The sequence below is a fragment of the Lissotriton helveticus genome, chromosome 7 (genome assembly GCF_964261635.1).
Source record: "Lissotriton helveticus chromosome 7, aLisHel1.1, whole genome shotgun sequence".
NCBI lineage: Eukaryota > Metazoa > Chordata > Amphibia > Caudata > Salamandridae > Lissotriton > Lissotriton helveticus.
The window spans coordinates 1,296,479,850-1,296,495,695 of record NC_136068.1 but is presented as its reverse complement, the minus strand read 5'-3'; the positions used below and the strand labels follow the sequence as shown (position 1 = coordinate 1,296,495,695).

At 48.2% G+C, this 15,846-nt stretch overlaps 1 protein-coding gene across 3 annotated transcripts in view; it reads left to right on the top strand.

Moving 5' to 3' along the window:
* Nucleotides 1-15,846, top strand: part of FBF1 (Fas binding factor 1) — a 596,028-nt gene that overhangs the window by 482,076 nt on the left and 98,106 nt on the right. For all 3 annotated transcript variants that reach the window (XM_078654557.1, XM_078654558.1, XM_078654559.1), the window contains 2 exons: nucleotides 6,569-6,706; nucleotides 6,796-6,916. In XM_078654557.1, coding sequence (XP_078510683.1) covers nucleotides 6,569-6,706; nucleotides 6,796-6,916 — 259 coding nt within the window. The remainder of the gene's footprint in view (nucleotides 1-6,568; nucleotides 6,707-6,795; nucleotides 6,917-15,846) is intronic.

Sequence of the window (15,846 nt, the reverse complement as noted above, 5' to 3'; positions counted from 1 at the left end):
GCACTTGAATGTGGTCCTGGCTCAACTGATGAGATCGCCATTTGAGCCTATACATAGGGCTGAACTGAAGTTCCTATCATGGAAAGTGGCGCTTCTTCTGGCACTCACATCTGCAAGGAGAGTAGGGGAACTACAGGCTTTAACTATCAAAGAACCTTTCTTGCAGTTCAAGAATGATACATTGATCCTACGAATGAACCCCAAATTCATTCCGAAGGTACCGACAGACTTTCATCTGAATGAACCGGTGGTTCTGAATTCTTTTTTTCCTCGGCCTTCCACTCAGGCTGAGAGGACACTTCATTCTCTGGACGTTCAGAGATGTCTGAAATTTTATCTGCAACGCACAGCTGGATTTCGGAAGACGCCCCAGCTGTTTGTGGCTTTCGGGGCCCCAAGAAAAGGATTTCCTTTGTCAAAGCAGGGAATTTCCAGATGGATATCAAGTGCGATCCGTTTCTGCCACCAGGCGGCAGGCAAACCGTTGGAAGGACAGGTGAAGGCGCACTCCACAAGATCGATCTCATCGTCAACAGCGCTGTTTGCTGGAGTATCGATAAAGGATATTTGCAGAGCGGCCACCTGGAGCAGTACTCACTCATTCACGAGGCACTACTGCCTGGAGGCGGCTGCAAAGGGGGATTCGGCTGTTGGACAAGCAGTCCTGAGAAATCTCTTCCAGTAAGAGGTGAGCTTTCCTCTCTTCCCTCCTCCTGTTTTTTCAAACATTTCGTTTATTATGATATGGTTACTGATTTATTGTTGTTATGATGTATAATATCATTGGTTTATAATGGTTCTATAACTATGCACGAAATGTTTGAGGTATGCTAACTGCTATCTACTCTGATACAAGCAATGGGAATCTATGAAAGTTCCAATACTGGAGTAAGAAACAAGTTACTTACCTGTAACTTTAGTTCTCCAGTATTGGTAACTTTCATAGATTCCCATGCGCCCACCCGCCTCCCCTGGGAAAGCTCACTTCTGGGCTAGGTGATTATGTGGCAAAGCAACGGCTACGAAAATCTGAGGCTCTGAGCTTTCTCAGGAAGGTTCCACAGGGTGAGGCTAATCTGATTGGTTGATAATGTGAGTTTGGGTCCTTTTACATAAGGACACCTATAGGCTACAAAATATAATGAGGCCTAGGCCTAATTTTTTACTTTTTACACCTATTGGGGTGTATTTACCTAAGTATATATTTATATATATATATATATTTATTATTACCGAGGCTCCCAGTCCGACGACGGGGAATGATACAAGCAATGGGAATCTATGAAAGTTACCAATACTGGAGAACTAAAGTTACAGGTAAGTAACTTGTTTCTTCAGGGAGCCCCTAAATACTAAATTTAGGAGTGTTACAGGTAGGGCAAGGGCAGAGACCAATGGGTCCCTGTCCTGGGGTGAGGACACCGCCTATCCTGCTCTTCTCCTGTGGGAGGGGGGCAGGAGCCTAGCTGGTATTGGGCAGGGCCCCCCATCTGCAAGATGGCCGGAGCTCGGGGTCGTGCTTCACCTCGCCTCCTCCACCTGAGGGGTGGAGTTGACAACGGTTGGCACACCCTCCTTCCTGACGTAGTTTTTCCTGCCAGTCTTTCCGCCAGAGTGGGGGTAGAACGGGTGAGGGGCCAGTTGCTGGGTACAGCAAATGGTCTGGAGAAGCTCTCAGAGGCGGTATGCCTTTGAAGCTTCCCCCTGTCCATCCAGGGGGAGGAGACATATCACCTTGCCCAGGATGTGCATTGTTGCAGGCCCAGGAGAGCGGAGGTCTCTCCACCCAGGGGTCCAGCAACATGTCTGCTGTGTGGCAGCCTCTGTAGCCACTCAGCCCAGACGTGGATTGTAGGTTCGGGTTTTGGAGGGCATCTCTAAGATGCACTCTTGTGCATTTTAAATTAAATCCCACACTGGCATCAGTGCGAGTTTAATGTGCTGAGAAGTTTGGTACCAAACTTGTCAGTCTTCTGTGTAGCCATTATGGTGCTGTGGAGTTCGTAATGACAACCTCCCAGCACCCTATACTCTTAAATGGCATCACTGCACTTACAGTGCCCAGGAATGGCCCTGGGTACTGTAGGGGCACAGGGTTTAGGCCCCTGTGCCCTCACCTCTGGCATAGGGCACCCAGCAGGAGGGGTGACTGAAGTATGCCAGGGCCGTGGGTTCTGTGGGCATGGCACACAGGGATGTGTGCCATGTCGACTCTTGTTTTAGTTCTGTACTTAGGCACTCAGTCTGCAAAGGCAGTGTGTGGGTACCAGGGTACTGGGCCCCTGAGGGTCACCATGCCCTGGGTACCTAGGGTACCATTTACTAGGGGCTGACAGGTGGCCAGAGGTGCCAACTGGGTATTTTGTTTCACAATAGCTTTTCTTTTTAGGGAAGGAACACAGGCCCTGGGTACCTGATTGGCAGGGACCCAGGGCACACTCAGTCAAGCACATTAGCAGTTCAGAAAAAAGTGGGGGCTTACCAAGGCAAGAAAGATGGCACTTTCTCACAGGATCCTTAGGACCAACCCCCAATTTTTGATACCGACTCTGGTTATGGAAAGAACAGAGATCAGTGGTCTGACTGATGTGGAAAGGTGAGAAATGTGCCCAGTGTGAAAACGTTCAAATCAAGTCCAGAAGAATGACAGAGGCACAGTTCAAATATACAGATCTCTTCGGGCATGTTGCCCTCGGGTATTCCACGGATTCCCTTTTGCTGTCTACACGTGTCCCCTTCAAGAGGCATTGGGTGCACAAGTCACGCTAATAAAGATGAATGTGTTAATATGGTGGGTTTCAGAATCCAACCTAACAGTAGGTCTTTCTTTCCATCAAGAGGCTAGACAGTTTGTTATGGTCACATACACTTCCTCAAAGAGCTGGGGTGCCCATCCCGAAGAACTAGTCCTGATAATAGAGAGAGCTGCATATGTATGTGTTGGAACTCAAAATGGTCAGAAAGAGTTCTTAATCCTGTCCTCCCAAAAAGAGCAACTCCAAAACCATAATGTTTGACATAAACAAGATGGTACAAGATTCAAAGACTTAGTGGAAGAAGCTTAAGGCTTGTGGAACTGTTCATTTGCTCATGATTTGCAGACCAATTAAGGACTCAGCTGGTCTCATAGTCTAACTAATAGGGGCGGGTAAGTTATTGTAGTGAGTCAGCATCCCCTATGATGTCCAGTTGTACAACAAGTGAAGATTCAGATTCTCTGTGATGATGTAGACTCGCAGCCTAAGTGTAGGAAAACATCTCTGCAGCCCCACTCCCCAGGTGATGTTTAGTCTCATCTACAAGCCAGACAGGCTGCAGGGTTCTCAAGGCTAATCTGTGACTTGGAAACTTCCAAGCAGATCATCAGTCAGATGAGCTTTATGTAGAATTTCTAGTGCTTGGGGATAGCTTCTGTCCTTGCAGGGAGTCAATCTTCTTGTCAAACACACGTCCGAGCATCAAGAAGTTCCAGAAATCTAGGCTTGGCCCCAGCCTGAGATAGAACTGCTTTCAGCAAAGGTTTGTGCACTGGCATTGGTTCTACTCAGCGGTGATGTGTAGGTTCTTATGACTATCCAGACGATATCTAGATAACTAGCTTATGAGTATTTATCCTTCCTGGATGGTACAGGAGGGAAAATCCCCCTTTAAATTTCGCCCCAAAAAGTAATAAACAAATAGGCACTACAGTCTGTATAAGAATATTAGCACTCTCTCTTTTAGGAATATAGAAGCTCAGTGGCATTGTCAGATTGATCATTCTTCCCCTGAGAACTGGAAGACAATACCAATGTCACTCTGTCTGACCCTACCAGCACCGTGGTGAGAGGAAACTTATAGCCCATTTTCCAATAACAGAAGACAAATTGGTGTTAGACCTTGTACAGAATAGAGACACGCTCCAAATTCAGAGTTCCTTGTCCAACATTCCACTCAGGGTATCGAAGCCTTTTCTTCTGCGTCACTATCATAGGTGACACATTTTGGTCAAGAAAAAAAATACCTTAGGAATGTGTCTCCACTAGTTAGTGGTGAAAAAAAGAAAGGTCCAAAAGAGGATCCAATTTTTATTGGATCCTTATTCTTATGTCAAAATGGCAAAGACATGGCTTACAAAAATAGAAAATTAACATGTTAGCACTTTACCAAATCCTGGTCCATTACATCGTTAGTATTTAAATTGGCAGTGCTTAATTTGTTAAAAAATGAGTGCCGTGCTGCTCAGAAGCCGGCGGCCTGTACTATTAAACGTCTGTGTGCCTAATACCAAGGCCTGTAGTCTCTAATCTGTTACCAAACATTCCCTGCTTCTTTTTTCTCCCTCTTGCAGGCTCTTGCTTTCTCCCTTTGAGAACATTTTATTGTCTCTTTCTTCCTTTGTCTTTCTAATTTGTGTGTTTTCCCTCTCTTCCACTCAGTAAATACTTAATGCTAAAATATAAGTGCTGGTTCCCAAAAATAAATGCCAGCGTCCACCTCCAGCAACCACCAGTTTAAATTAAGCACTTGTTGTGGGCATACACTTTTCATACACACATTTCATGTGAAAATTATAAAAAAACGAGAATATATTTGCTGAAAAATTTACAGCACATGCATATTTAACAAGTACATGGCAATTTTGGAAGCCTTTCATAGGCAATCACACAGGGTGAGATAGAGGATGAAAACCACCACAGTAGCTGAATCCCTGCAATGGTCCAGAAATAAAGAATATCTGAGAACTCCCACTTTTGGTTGAGTCCACTAGAATGGTATTATCTTACTCTGGTGTGGGGGGTTTGCAAGGATGAAGCATGCCACGATAAGTTGTGGATGAGGACACCTCTCAAATATCTTTTTGGATCCAAGTAAACACGGTTAGGACCTTGTTTACTTGGTGACTTACCTTGTCACCCGAGTCCATTTAGCACTCAAGCATTTTTGTGTGTTTTCACAGCCTTACATAGGCACCAGAAAATCTGTCTCTGTTCATAGTTAGACAATTGGCTAATCAAGGCACATATTTCTTAGAAGGTAATGCATGGTTGACAGAAGGCATTCAAAATTTAAAAAAATGTTCAATTTTGCCAGGTAAATGGCTAGCCACTCTAGTTCTAGTCTGAGTGATCCAACAGTTAATGGCTATTCATGTCACCCAGGCTGCATAGGTGTACTTTACTGGTGACAGTGAGTTATTACTTGCCACTTATATCTGATGTTAACCACAGGGTAAAACTTTGAATTCCAGCGCGACCAATGCAATCATCCATTCTTCGAAGATCAGCGAATTGCCATTAGATTGGTTACTTGTATCCTCTGTTATTTCCAGTTTTTTTTAACTCTTTACCCAAATACCTTAAGGTTCAGAGAATGGCTGTCCTGAAACGCAGGCAGATTTCCTGTTTTTTAGGCTCTGTGGCATTGTGTGTCTGAATGCCAGACTCCATATTAAACCTCCGAAGAATGTCTGGAACAATGATGTTAGAGGATAAAGACTCTGAAGACAAGTTGAATATATTTCTGGCAGTCCGACATGCATTCCGTTGCTGGTGCCAGTGATGAAGAGTGTCTGGTTCCTAAAATTCCTTCCGCCACACTTCTGTTCTGACTAGTCGCCTCAGTGCAAGGCTGAGATGCTCTCATACACCAATTAACTGTGCAAGTGCAATGGTAAACTAGGGAGCAGCGTAACAAACCAGCTTACTAGAGGTGAGGTCTTAGCATTCTATTTTATTATTTGCAAATAGTAAATAGGAGCCCATGAAAGCGAATTAAAAATGCCTTGATTGAAATCGTAGTTCTCAGTCATGTATATCAACTTTGAATTCAAATACCGCCTACAGTCCACCCGGGACAGGAAGAGGAATAGGAGTATAGATAACCATTGGTCTGCCCCAAAACAATCAACTGCCTAATACTGCTGCGCATTCTATATAAGCAGTGTAAACATTCCTGCATGAAAAGAGTGGTGCCTATATCCCATGACTTGCTGTTTTCTATACTGGGAGAAATAGCTTACCAGCCTGACAAGTTTTAAAGTGCTTAATTTTATTTGTGGGATCATTTTCAAATCAATCCTTAATATACTAGCAGACTTACTTATTGTAATGTTTATGAATGCAAAACAATCAAACCTGATGTAGAAATATGATTCAAACTAAGTAACCCATATTTTCTTAATGCATCTAAAGGCTTCAACCATGCTGCATTTATTTTTGTTCATGCTGCAGTCGCGGTATTATAACTGACCCCCTTTACTGATACTCATTCAGCACTATGCTATTCTTTTGCACTAACATCACCATTCAGGTGATATACCAGGTGTAGACCAGATGGACATGCTGGTTGATGTATGAGCTGCCGTTGTTATTCTGTATCTGACCCCATTGGTTAATGTTTAGTGATAGTCTCCTCACTGGCTTTACTTTTGCCCTAACTTTATTAGTGGAGAGCAGTTTATTTCAATCCATAGGAAAGCAGTGCAGCACTAAAAGCTACAAGTTAGACCTTTAGAAGTATTGTTGAGGGTTTGTATATCTTCCTGGAATCATGGTTCCACTGACTGATTCTATTCTCCTGCTCACAGTTGGCCTCGCAGAAGTATGAGGAGGGTGAGAAGGCACTGCTGGATGCTCAGCGGGTGGAGTCGGATCACCAAGGTCGTCTACGGACGGTTCACCAGCAGATGGAGCGACTGAGGGTTCAGGAGCAGCATTTACACGAGGTGTGCACTTAGAGCAGCTTGGATCTGATCAGCAATCCTGAGCACGAGATTTGTTTCTGAGTTGTGATCCCTTATTTCTCATGGTACAGGAAAGGATGAACATGGCTCAGCAGAGACGGCAATTGGACCAGCTTCGACAAGGGTTTCCAGTTGACCCAGCTCCAGTGCTCTTGATGGGAACCAAGGAGACCAACCTCCCCAAAACACATAGTATGTTTAGTTTTGTTCATTGTATGTATTAATTTATAAACTATGCGCAAGTCTAAACTGATTGTTCAACATTCCAAAGGGAATTAAAGTGTGAGCAAGGGGTGATGGGAGCAGCCGAACAGGTCTTTTTTGCGGTCTTCTGAAATGAATCAAGATGACAAATGTCTGTATGCCCACCGGAAGAACATTTAAGAACTACTAGGCTCATACTGAAAATCTCGAATATACCTCACCTCTGAATTTCTATTTTGCCACTACACTTTGCAGTGACCAGTGCGAGACGTATGGGAGGAGTTAGGAACGGACTCAAATAGACACTATGTACTTGATTTATTTGTGGGCAACAGCCTGCCGTCCTGCCATGGGGACAGAGCAACTTACTCCGTCCACATAGTGGAGAGGCCGCCCGCCTTATTTATAAATGACCACCAAGCAAGCGCTTATTTATAAAAACAACTGCGGTTCCTGGCAATGCATTTTACTCTGTGCTATGGGTCTGCATAAACAGAACACAGCCCTGTAGCACACAGTAAATGTTGTTTCTTTACAAAAGAAAAATCCCGAAATTGACTTTTTTTTGTCTTAAAAAAAAAAATGTAATGCTCCCCTCGCCATGGGAGTCTTCTCTCATGGCGGAGGAAATAGTATAATTTTTTTTACTGTTGCGTATCTGGTGGTAAGAAACAGTAAACATTGACTACATGTCTGCCCATCTAAATTGGGTGGGCTGACATGTAGCTATTTCTCCAACTACCCTTACTCCACAGGGCCGTCCGAGAGGTTTGGCCACGGCCGAGACAGAGTAGCATTACGTTTGGCGGTCAGACCACTATATTGACGGTGAGGGAACTCCAATGCCGCAGCGAATTGCCCTCCCCGCCAATATATAAATCAGGCACTATATTTTCACGGGCCATTCCAAGAAGGGGCATCTCACGTATATACTCAACCTTTGGCCTGAGCTCCCCACCTATCTTGCATTACTATATGCAGAAATGGCATGAGGATCTAGGGAAAGGATTCACTGAAGAGGGGTGGGAAGACATCTGAGCAAAGGCCACACAGTTTTTGATCTGTATCCAATATGAACAAAATGCTTACAAAATCCTGACTCGTTGGCACTCAACCCCATTTCAGTTGCGGGCAATGTTAGCGAGTTTGGATTTGTGGTGGTGGGGTTGCTAGATGAGGGGGACGTTAATCCATCTCTGGTGGACAACCTCACAGGTCAAGCCATATTGGGCAGATCTAATGGCTATCATGAAGGCTGTGACAGCGCTGACACTACCATTAAACATCACAGGTATTCTCCTGGTTCATGCTGGGGAGGATAGATTATATTCCATACATACCTAGTGGGGAAATGAATGTCAAAGTTTCTACAGACAGAGTGGGTAACACATGCTCAATTTACCCCCAGCGACCGGCCCCCATTCCCCTTGGGGCTGGACAAAAATATGGAGTAGTCTGCCATCATAGCAGTTAAGACGTATCTGATAGAGACTACTAGCCGCAGATTCCTTAACGTAGAATTATCCCCAGGCGTGAGACTGGATCCGGAAAACTTTTTGCCACAGCATCCCTGCACGCCGGGCGGATGGCATCACGCGACTCCGCCCATGCGTCAATCGCGTACGTGACATTAGCGAGGTCACATAAGTCCCACCCCAGCGCGCCTACATCGGTTTTTTCCTTTTCCGCATGCAGCACGGATCCGGTCTCTGCTCGGGCCTGTTTGGGCCCCTTTTTTCTTCCTCATTGTGCTATTTTTTTGGTGGAACAGTGTGCGAATGCGTTCGGGCTTCAAGACTTGCACGTCGTGTGGGCATCTTATGTCGGCGACGGACCCTGACCTCATTTTTATGTGGTGTTTAGGGGAAAATCACATCACCGCTGATTGTGAGGCGTGCCAACAGTTGAAGCCGAAGTCGCGGCGGGAGCGCCGGATGAAACTACTCTCGGCGCGTGTCTCCAGGTTGGCTTTATCCCCTCGAACAGCCTCGGCAGACGGTTTCAGAGATGGCCGTTGTCGTCGTCCTCGCCCCTCTCCGATGTCGCGAGAGCGTCGCTCCCCGGTGGTTAAGTGTCGCAGTTTGTCCCCGGGAGCTGGTGTTCGGCCTGCCGGGGGCATGGGCTCTCTGCGGGTGATGCGGCCCCGCGTGTCGTCCTCCTATCCACCGTTTCCCAGTGAAGGGGTGTCGAGAGTCCAGATGGAGACATATGCGGTGGCTTTGCAGGCCTCGCTTGCGTCTCCTCCTCCTTCCCTTCCTGGGGCGGCAGCGGAACCCTTGCCTTGCGCGGGGCCCTGCGCGGTGCCGCAGGAGGCTCCGGCGCTGACTGGTTCGGCTCCAAGCTTGGAGGATGTGGTGCTGTTGGGGTGTGGCCCCTCGGGCGTCCCTCCTTCGGACCACAGTTCCTCTGCCTTGCCGCAAACTCCAGCGGGAGTCCCTGTGGTGTCGCAGGAGGTCACCAGGGCTTGGGTCGCATCCCTGAGCCCCACTCAGCCCTCTGGACAGGCGGAGGCTTTGTCAACGGCTAAGCTGACGCCGCCACGGCGCTGGCACCTGCTGGACCGGGCGACGCCATATGGGTCGGTGGACCCTCCTCGATCCGCTCTTGGTCGAGGCTGGGCGGGGACACCTCGTCCCCCTCCGGGCCCCTCCACGCAGGCAGAGGGCGAGTCGGAGGTTAAATCGGCCCAGGCGGCGCCGCATGGGTCGCCGGGCCACCAGCGTCCCATCCTGGGCCGAGGCTGGTGGAGGGCTTCGTATCACTCCCCCGGTCCCTCTCATTCCTCCATGCAGGCGGCTGCCTGGGCGCAGGTCAAGTCTGCGTTGTTTCGGCGCTGCCCCTTGGCCACTTTGACTCCAGCTCCACTCTGGTCCCCGGCGCGATGTGGCTTGGAGGAGTCCTATCCGGTGTCTCCCATGGCGGCAGATGGTGATGCCGTCCTGCCTCAGGCGATGGACTCTACGACGCCAGACAAGCGTCGGGTCACGGACTCGTGTTCGGACGCTCCCTCCTCTCCGGAGGTTGGGTGCCTTCTGGTGTCATCCTCCCCGGAAACAGGCTGCCGCGTGGTGGCTTTTTCGCCGGCGTCATCGAAGGGAGGCTCCCCGCCATTCCCTTGGCCGGGGCATTCGCCGAAGGAAAGACAGGTCCCACACTCTTCGGTCCCTTCTGACTTCCAGGTCTGGCCCTTGCCCGCTCCGCTTGGCTTAGTGGACGGCCTCCTCCGTTTACAACCGTCGCCCACGGAGGAGCTGCTTTCTCCGCCGCGGGGCCCTACAGCGGCGGGTGTGGCCTTCGCCCACGCGGTGTCCACGGCTGTAGGTATTGTTCGCATGGGTGACCCGGTTGCTCATTTCCCGGCAGACCATCTCTTGGAGGTTCTCCACCAGGGCTCTGGTGGGAGAGAGCTTTTGCTTCCCTTTGAGGGTTTGCTCCTTTCTTCCCTGATGGGAGCTTGGAGGCGCCCGCCTTCGGGGATCCGGTGCCCCAACACCTTCTGCCCCGGCACCTTCCGGCGCCACATGACCCGGCGTGTCTTTCCTTCCACCCCTCTGCCTCCAGTCCACTTTTATGCACTGCTTTTCCCTCCCTCCCGCCTCTGTTGACTCCACCGTCCCGGGAGGCCCGCTGGCTGGACTCTTGGGGGCGTAACATATTTGCCTCGACCAGCGCTACCCTGCGGGCCCTTAACACCTTGTGTGTGTTGGCTAGGGCCACCTCTTGTTTGTGGGACTCGGCTGAGTCTTTGGGATCCGCCTCTTCACAGGAGACTGTTCAGGTGGACTTGCGGCATCATGCGCTGGATGGCCGGGAGCTGACGGCGGTTATTCTGTGCTCTGCTCTGGACATCTCGGAGGTGCTGGGATGCGCCATGGCTTCCTCAGTCGCCCTCCGTCACCATGCTTGGTTTCGGGATGGTGTGTTCCCTGAAAATTTTCGGGAGCGGCTGATTGATCTTCCATTTGATAGCACCCTGTTATTTCATGCCCCAGCCAACTCCGCCATCCAAAGGTTCTTGGCAGGGGTCCGTCCTCCTCTTCCTCCTCCTCCTCCTCCTCCTCCTCCTCCTCCTCATTCTCCTCCCCTGCTAGGTGACAGCGGAGTTGACCTGGTTCTGGACCCTTTTTTGGGCCGGTTGCCCTTGCTCTGAGATGTATTTTTTGGCCACTTGAGTCCTCCTTGCTGGGACTGTGGCTTTGTTGGCTGCTGGACGGCCCTTTTGTTGACTGTGTGTTGCTTGAGTTATCTGCACAGACTTGGCCCTGAGACTAGGCTTTCTGTTTTCTCTTGGGCTGCTTGACAAGTCTTCTGCTGGGGTTATTTCCCCCCTGGCTCTTTCGTTCTTTCCTCTGCTGCGTAAGTTCCTTCCAAAGAGGGTTCCATGTCTTGGGACTTAACTTACCCTATGTGGGGTCAGGGCCGGCTCTAGGCTCACGGAGGCCCTGAGCAGGGAGTGTAGGTAGGGGGCCCGAGGCCACCAAATCCCTGCCAGGGGCCGCCACGCAAATATGTATCTAAGGATATATATTGGCGTGGCGGCCCTGTACAGGTCCACAGCTTGCACATGCCTTAGGCCGGCCCTGGTGGGGTAGTGGTTGCTGTCATATAGCTTGTGCTCTGCTGTGGGGTTCTGGTCGCCTTCGGGCCTCTGCTCTCCATGGCGTTTATGTATGCTGCTGATGCTTCTTGGGTCGTGTGCGCGGTCCCCTCGTGGAGGGTGCCCATACATTTCCTCGCCTTCATGCTCCTATCATGGGGGCTCGGGTGGTTCTGTGTCTCTCCTTTTGTCAGGCATAACCTAACCGGTTTTCCTGGGGCCCCGGGCGGCCCTTCCAGGTTATGGCAGCTTATTACTGCTGGTGCCACTCTGTCTGGTCTGTTGCCTTCCGGTTATGGTGGGCTCGCCTTCTTTTCCCTCGTTTCCTTGGGCCCTTTAGGCTTTTCTTCTTCCTCGTCCTGGCATTGGATGGAAGCTCTGTTGCCTTGTAGGGGCGTGGGGTGCTTCGGCCTCCCCGGCCGTGCCCCAGGTTCCTCTGTTTAGAGTGCACGGGCTTCTTCTAAATTCTTTCTTTTTCCCACATCCCTCTTGGGGTCGGTGGTGTTCTGCTTGTGGGGCTTCCCCCCTCGCCTGGGAGGACGGAGCACTTCGCCCTGTCCATTGGATTAGTCCCCTGTGGGACCCTCTGTTATGTCCAGGCTGTTGGGACCTTCCGCAGACCCTCCTTCCCCGTGGGTATGGCTAGGGTATCTATTCTACGTTAAGGAATCTGCGGCTAGTAGTCTCTATCAGATGTACCAGATTGTCAGGATTCTCCCTAACACAAGGTCAGCAAGGGTCCTAAAGTCACGAAAACAGAATTGGAGCCCGATCACTTCCTGGTCTGACGCATGGAATTTACGAAATTCCAAGATGGCGGAAGGATCAGGGAAGTTAGCAGTCTAGTGTCTTGGGCGTTCTAGAGCAGAGTGCAGGTGACGCGCGCGCTCTATCAAGGCTGCGCACTTCACCGCGTATCTTGCCCGAGTCAGTTGAGGTATTTTAGCGAGTTTCAGGAAACGATAGTAAGTGTTCTGTTTAGAGTTCAGAGTATTAGAGAAGTCATAGTAGAAAGGAAATACACTACGCTATCACCCTGTTAGCGTTTAACGTCGAGAAAGAAGAAGAACTTTCTGTCAGAAAAGACGTGACAGAGAGTCTCCGATGCTGTGTCACCTTGCGCATTGCCAGCGGAATGTTAGTGAAACTGCGCGAGTGAACCTCCGCGTCCCAGTGACTTTCAGGAGCCTGCGAGCCTGAAGGGAGCCGAACTTCAAGAGCTAAGTCATAGAAAAGACTAAAAAACTGTACTGCATACGTGTGAAAGAGTGATATTTGACTAAACTGTTTAAGAGGCTAAGAGTACTCTATAGCTAAACATCAGTATGAACATTTGAACTTACAAGAGAAAAGTTGTTGTATTCAGTAGCATGTTCGTGAACCACAGAAAATAAGAAGATATGAGACGCTTACCTGGATGTTGTGAGAAGTATCACTTCAGCAGAAAGGGCAGAGATATCTGAAGAAAAAGAATTAAAGAGTTAGAACAGAATTCCATGCATTTGAATTACAGAGAACAAGTCAGAAGAGGTTAATTCCTTCAAACACAAATAAGAGAAAGATTAAAGGTCAAGGAGTTGCAAATAGTGGTAGGTTAAAACACCAATTTCCTATTTACAAGCTTAGAAAGAAAGAAATTAGAGAGAGAGCTAATAAGAACATTGATTTCGTTACAGTGAGGTGAAACACTAAGAGCAGTCCAGATAAGAACAAAACTCTCAGAGAAATAGAAGAGAAGCAGGTCTACACAGTTCCTTGGGTATGTCTAAAAGTCAATGAGGGAAAAGGGAGTGTAGGGTATTGTTAAAGGTTCTCATAGTTTTTTGCATGTGCTTAGTATTCACAGAAATCTTGTTGGGTAGACTAAAAGCCTGAGGAGGATTCGCTAGAGTATCGAGGAACCAGGACCAGTCTCTTCTGTGCTTTACTTTCTTATGGTTGTTTTCTCCACTTTTCCCCTTCCCTTTTTCTGATTGCCTGGAGTTATGATTACACTCTGACTCCGGGTGATTGGAGAGAGGGAGTCGGAAAGTTAGCATCATCTGTTCCTGTGCAAGTCGACAAGAATTGGAATTCGTGGACTCTGACAGAGTGAAGTGCCCACGTTGTAAATTTGCACCCGAACAGAATGGTTGAAGGGGTTAATTTGCAGACCTTAGGGGCGGTATTAGATTCTATACAAAAGGAATTAGTGACGGTTAGAGAGGAGAATCAAGGTCTGAGGCAAGAGGTGATAAATGCTAGGAAGGAGACGGCAGAGTTAGCGCAAAGAATGAGACAACCACTTTCAGGAAATAGAGAAACTCCCACCACGTCCACTGGGGAAACAACTAGGTTAACTACGCAGGTGATACACTCATTGTCCCCAGTCATTCCCTTGGCAGCACCAGAGAGATTTAGCGGGGATCCACAGAAGGCACAAGTGTTTATTTCCCAATGCACCTTACACTTCATGTGTCGTCCTTCTGTCTTTCCCGATGCACAATCCAAAGTGGCCTTCGTTTTATCATATCTGAGTGGAGACGCTGCCGCTTGGTCAATGCCCATCGTTTCTCGAGACGACCCTCTTCTGCAGAATTATGACGAATTTAAGAAGGAATTTTTGCGCATATTTGATCGAAGGCGAATTTCCCAGGCTGTAGATAATGAGCTTCTGGAACTAAAGCAGGGAAACAGAGACTTGGTGGCGTACTTGGCCCAATTTAATAAGTTGGTAATGGAAACTGATTGGCCGGAAAATAAGAGGACAGCAATTTTTTATCGAGGTCTACGAGATGAACTCAAAGATGGATTGGCGCAAATTCCCAATCGACCAACAGAGATATCGGCCCTCGTAGATTTGGTTCTCGAGTTAGATTTCCGGCAGGGGGAACGACGAGGAGAGAGAAGACGAGAATTTCGAAGCACAGTGCCTCGATTTGACAGAGCCAAGCCTGAAGTTGGGAAGGTTGCAGAAGGAACCAATGGCCAAGAACCAATGCAGATAGGGGCAATAAGAGGTCCGCTTACTAAAGAGGAAAAAGAGAAGAGACGAGCCAATAATTTGTGTATGTATTGTGGTTCGAGCGGACATTTTGTAAGGAATTGTCCAAAGAAGCCTAAAGGAACATACAGGCCGAAGGAAAACTAGTTGCACCACCTGTAGAAGGAGTTGTACAGGTGGATGCGAGTCAAGATTCAACTCCACAAGAGCACCAACTGGCCAATACTCTGCAATCATCGTCCCCTCACCTTGTGTTATCAATGACCATAAAGTTCCGTCAAGAAGTTCGAGAGAGAGTGATGGTGATGGTGGATTCTGGGGCGACCGGAAATTTTTGTGACCAACGATTTGCGACCAAGATAGGGTTGAGAGCAATATTAAAAGATAAGAGTGAACCAGTTAGAGCCATCGACGGGACAAACCTATCTTCAGGACCCATAGTCAGTCATACTGAACTGGTGCAGTTGGTAAAGGAAGATGGACATCAAGAAGAAATCCAGTTTAACCTAATAGACGCACCACAGTTCCAGCTAATCCTAGGACTTCCTTGGCTCACGGAGTATAATCCGACTGTAGATTGGGCGGCAAGAACTATAGAAATGTCTTCGGACTATTGCAAGCATTATTGTTTTGGAAATCAGAAGGAAAAAGACCAGGAAAATCCAGCTCAAGCCCTGTGTTCTGCGAATGCAGTTGTGTGTGTGATCAACACACAGTCCATTCCATCGCAATATCAAGATTTTGAAGATGTATTTGACGAGCAGGAAGCTGAGCAATTACCACCTCCTCGGGTGTATGATTGTAAAATAGACCTTGAACCAGGAGCGAATATGCCATGTAGCAGAGTTTATGCCTTAACGGAAAAGGAGCATGACCATTTAAAGGAATATATACACAAGTACTTGGCGAACGGATTTATCCGTCCTTCCCAATCTCCAGTATCCTCGCCTTTGTTTTTCGTGCCGAAAAAGGAAGAGGGCGAGTTACGAACTTGCATAGACTACCGCGCCATCAATCGGATCACTAAGAAGAATAGGTATCCCCTTCCTCTCATCTCAGTTTTATTAGATCAACTGAAAGGGGCTCAAATATTTACCAAATTGGATTTGAGAGGGGCCTATCATCTCATTCGAGTAAGAGCTGGTGATGAGTGGAAGACCGCCTTTAGGACTCGATTCGGATTATTTGAATACCAAGTGATGCCCTACGGCCTATGCAACGCCCCAGCTGCGTTTCAGCACTTTATTAATGATGTTCTCAGTGAGTTCATAGACCAATGCGCTATCGTGTACATAGACGATATTTTGATCTACTCTGCAAACACACAGGAACATCAGG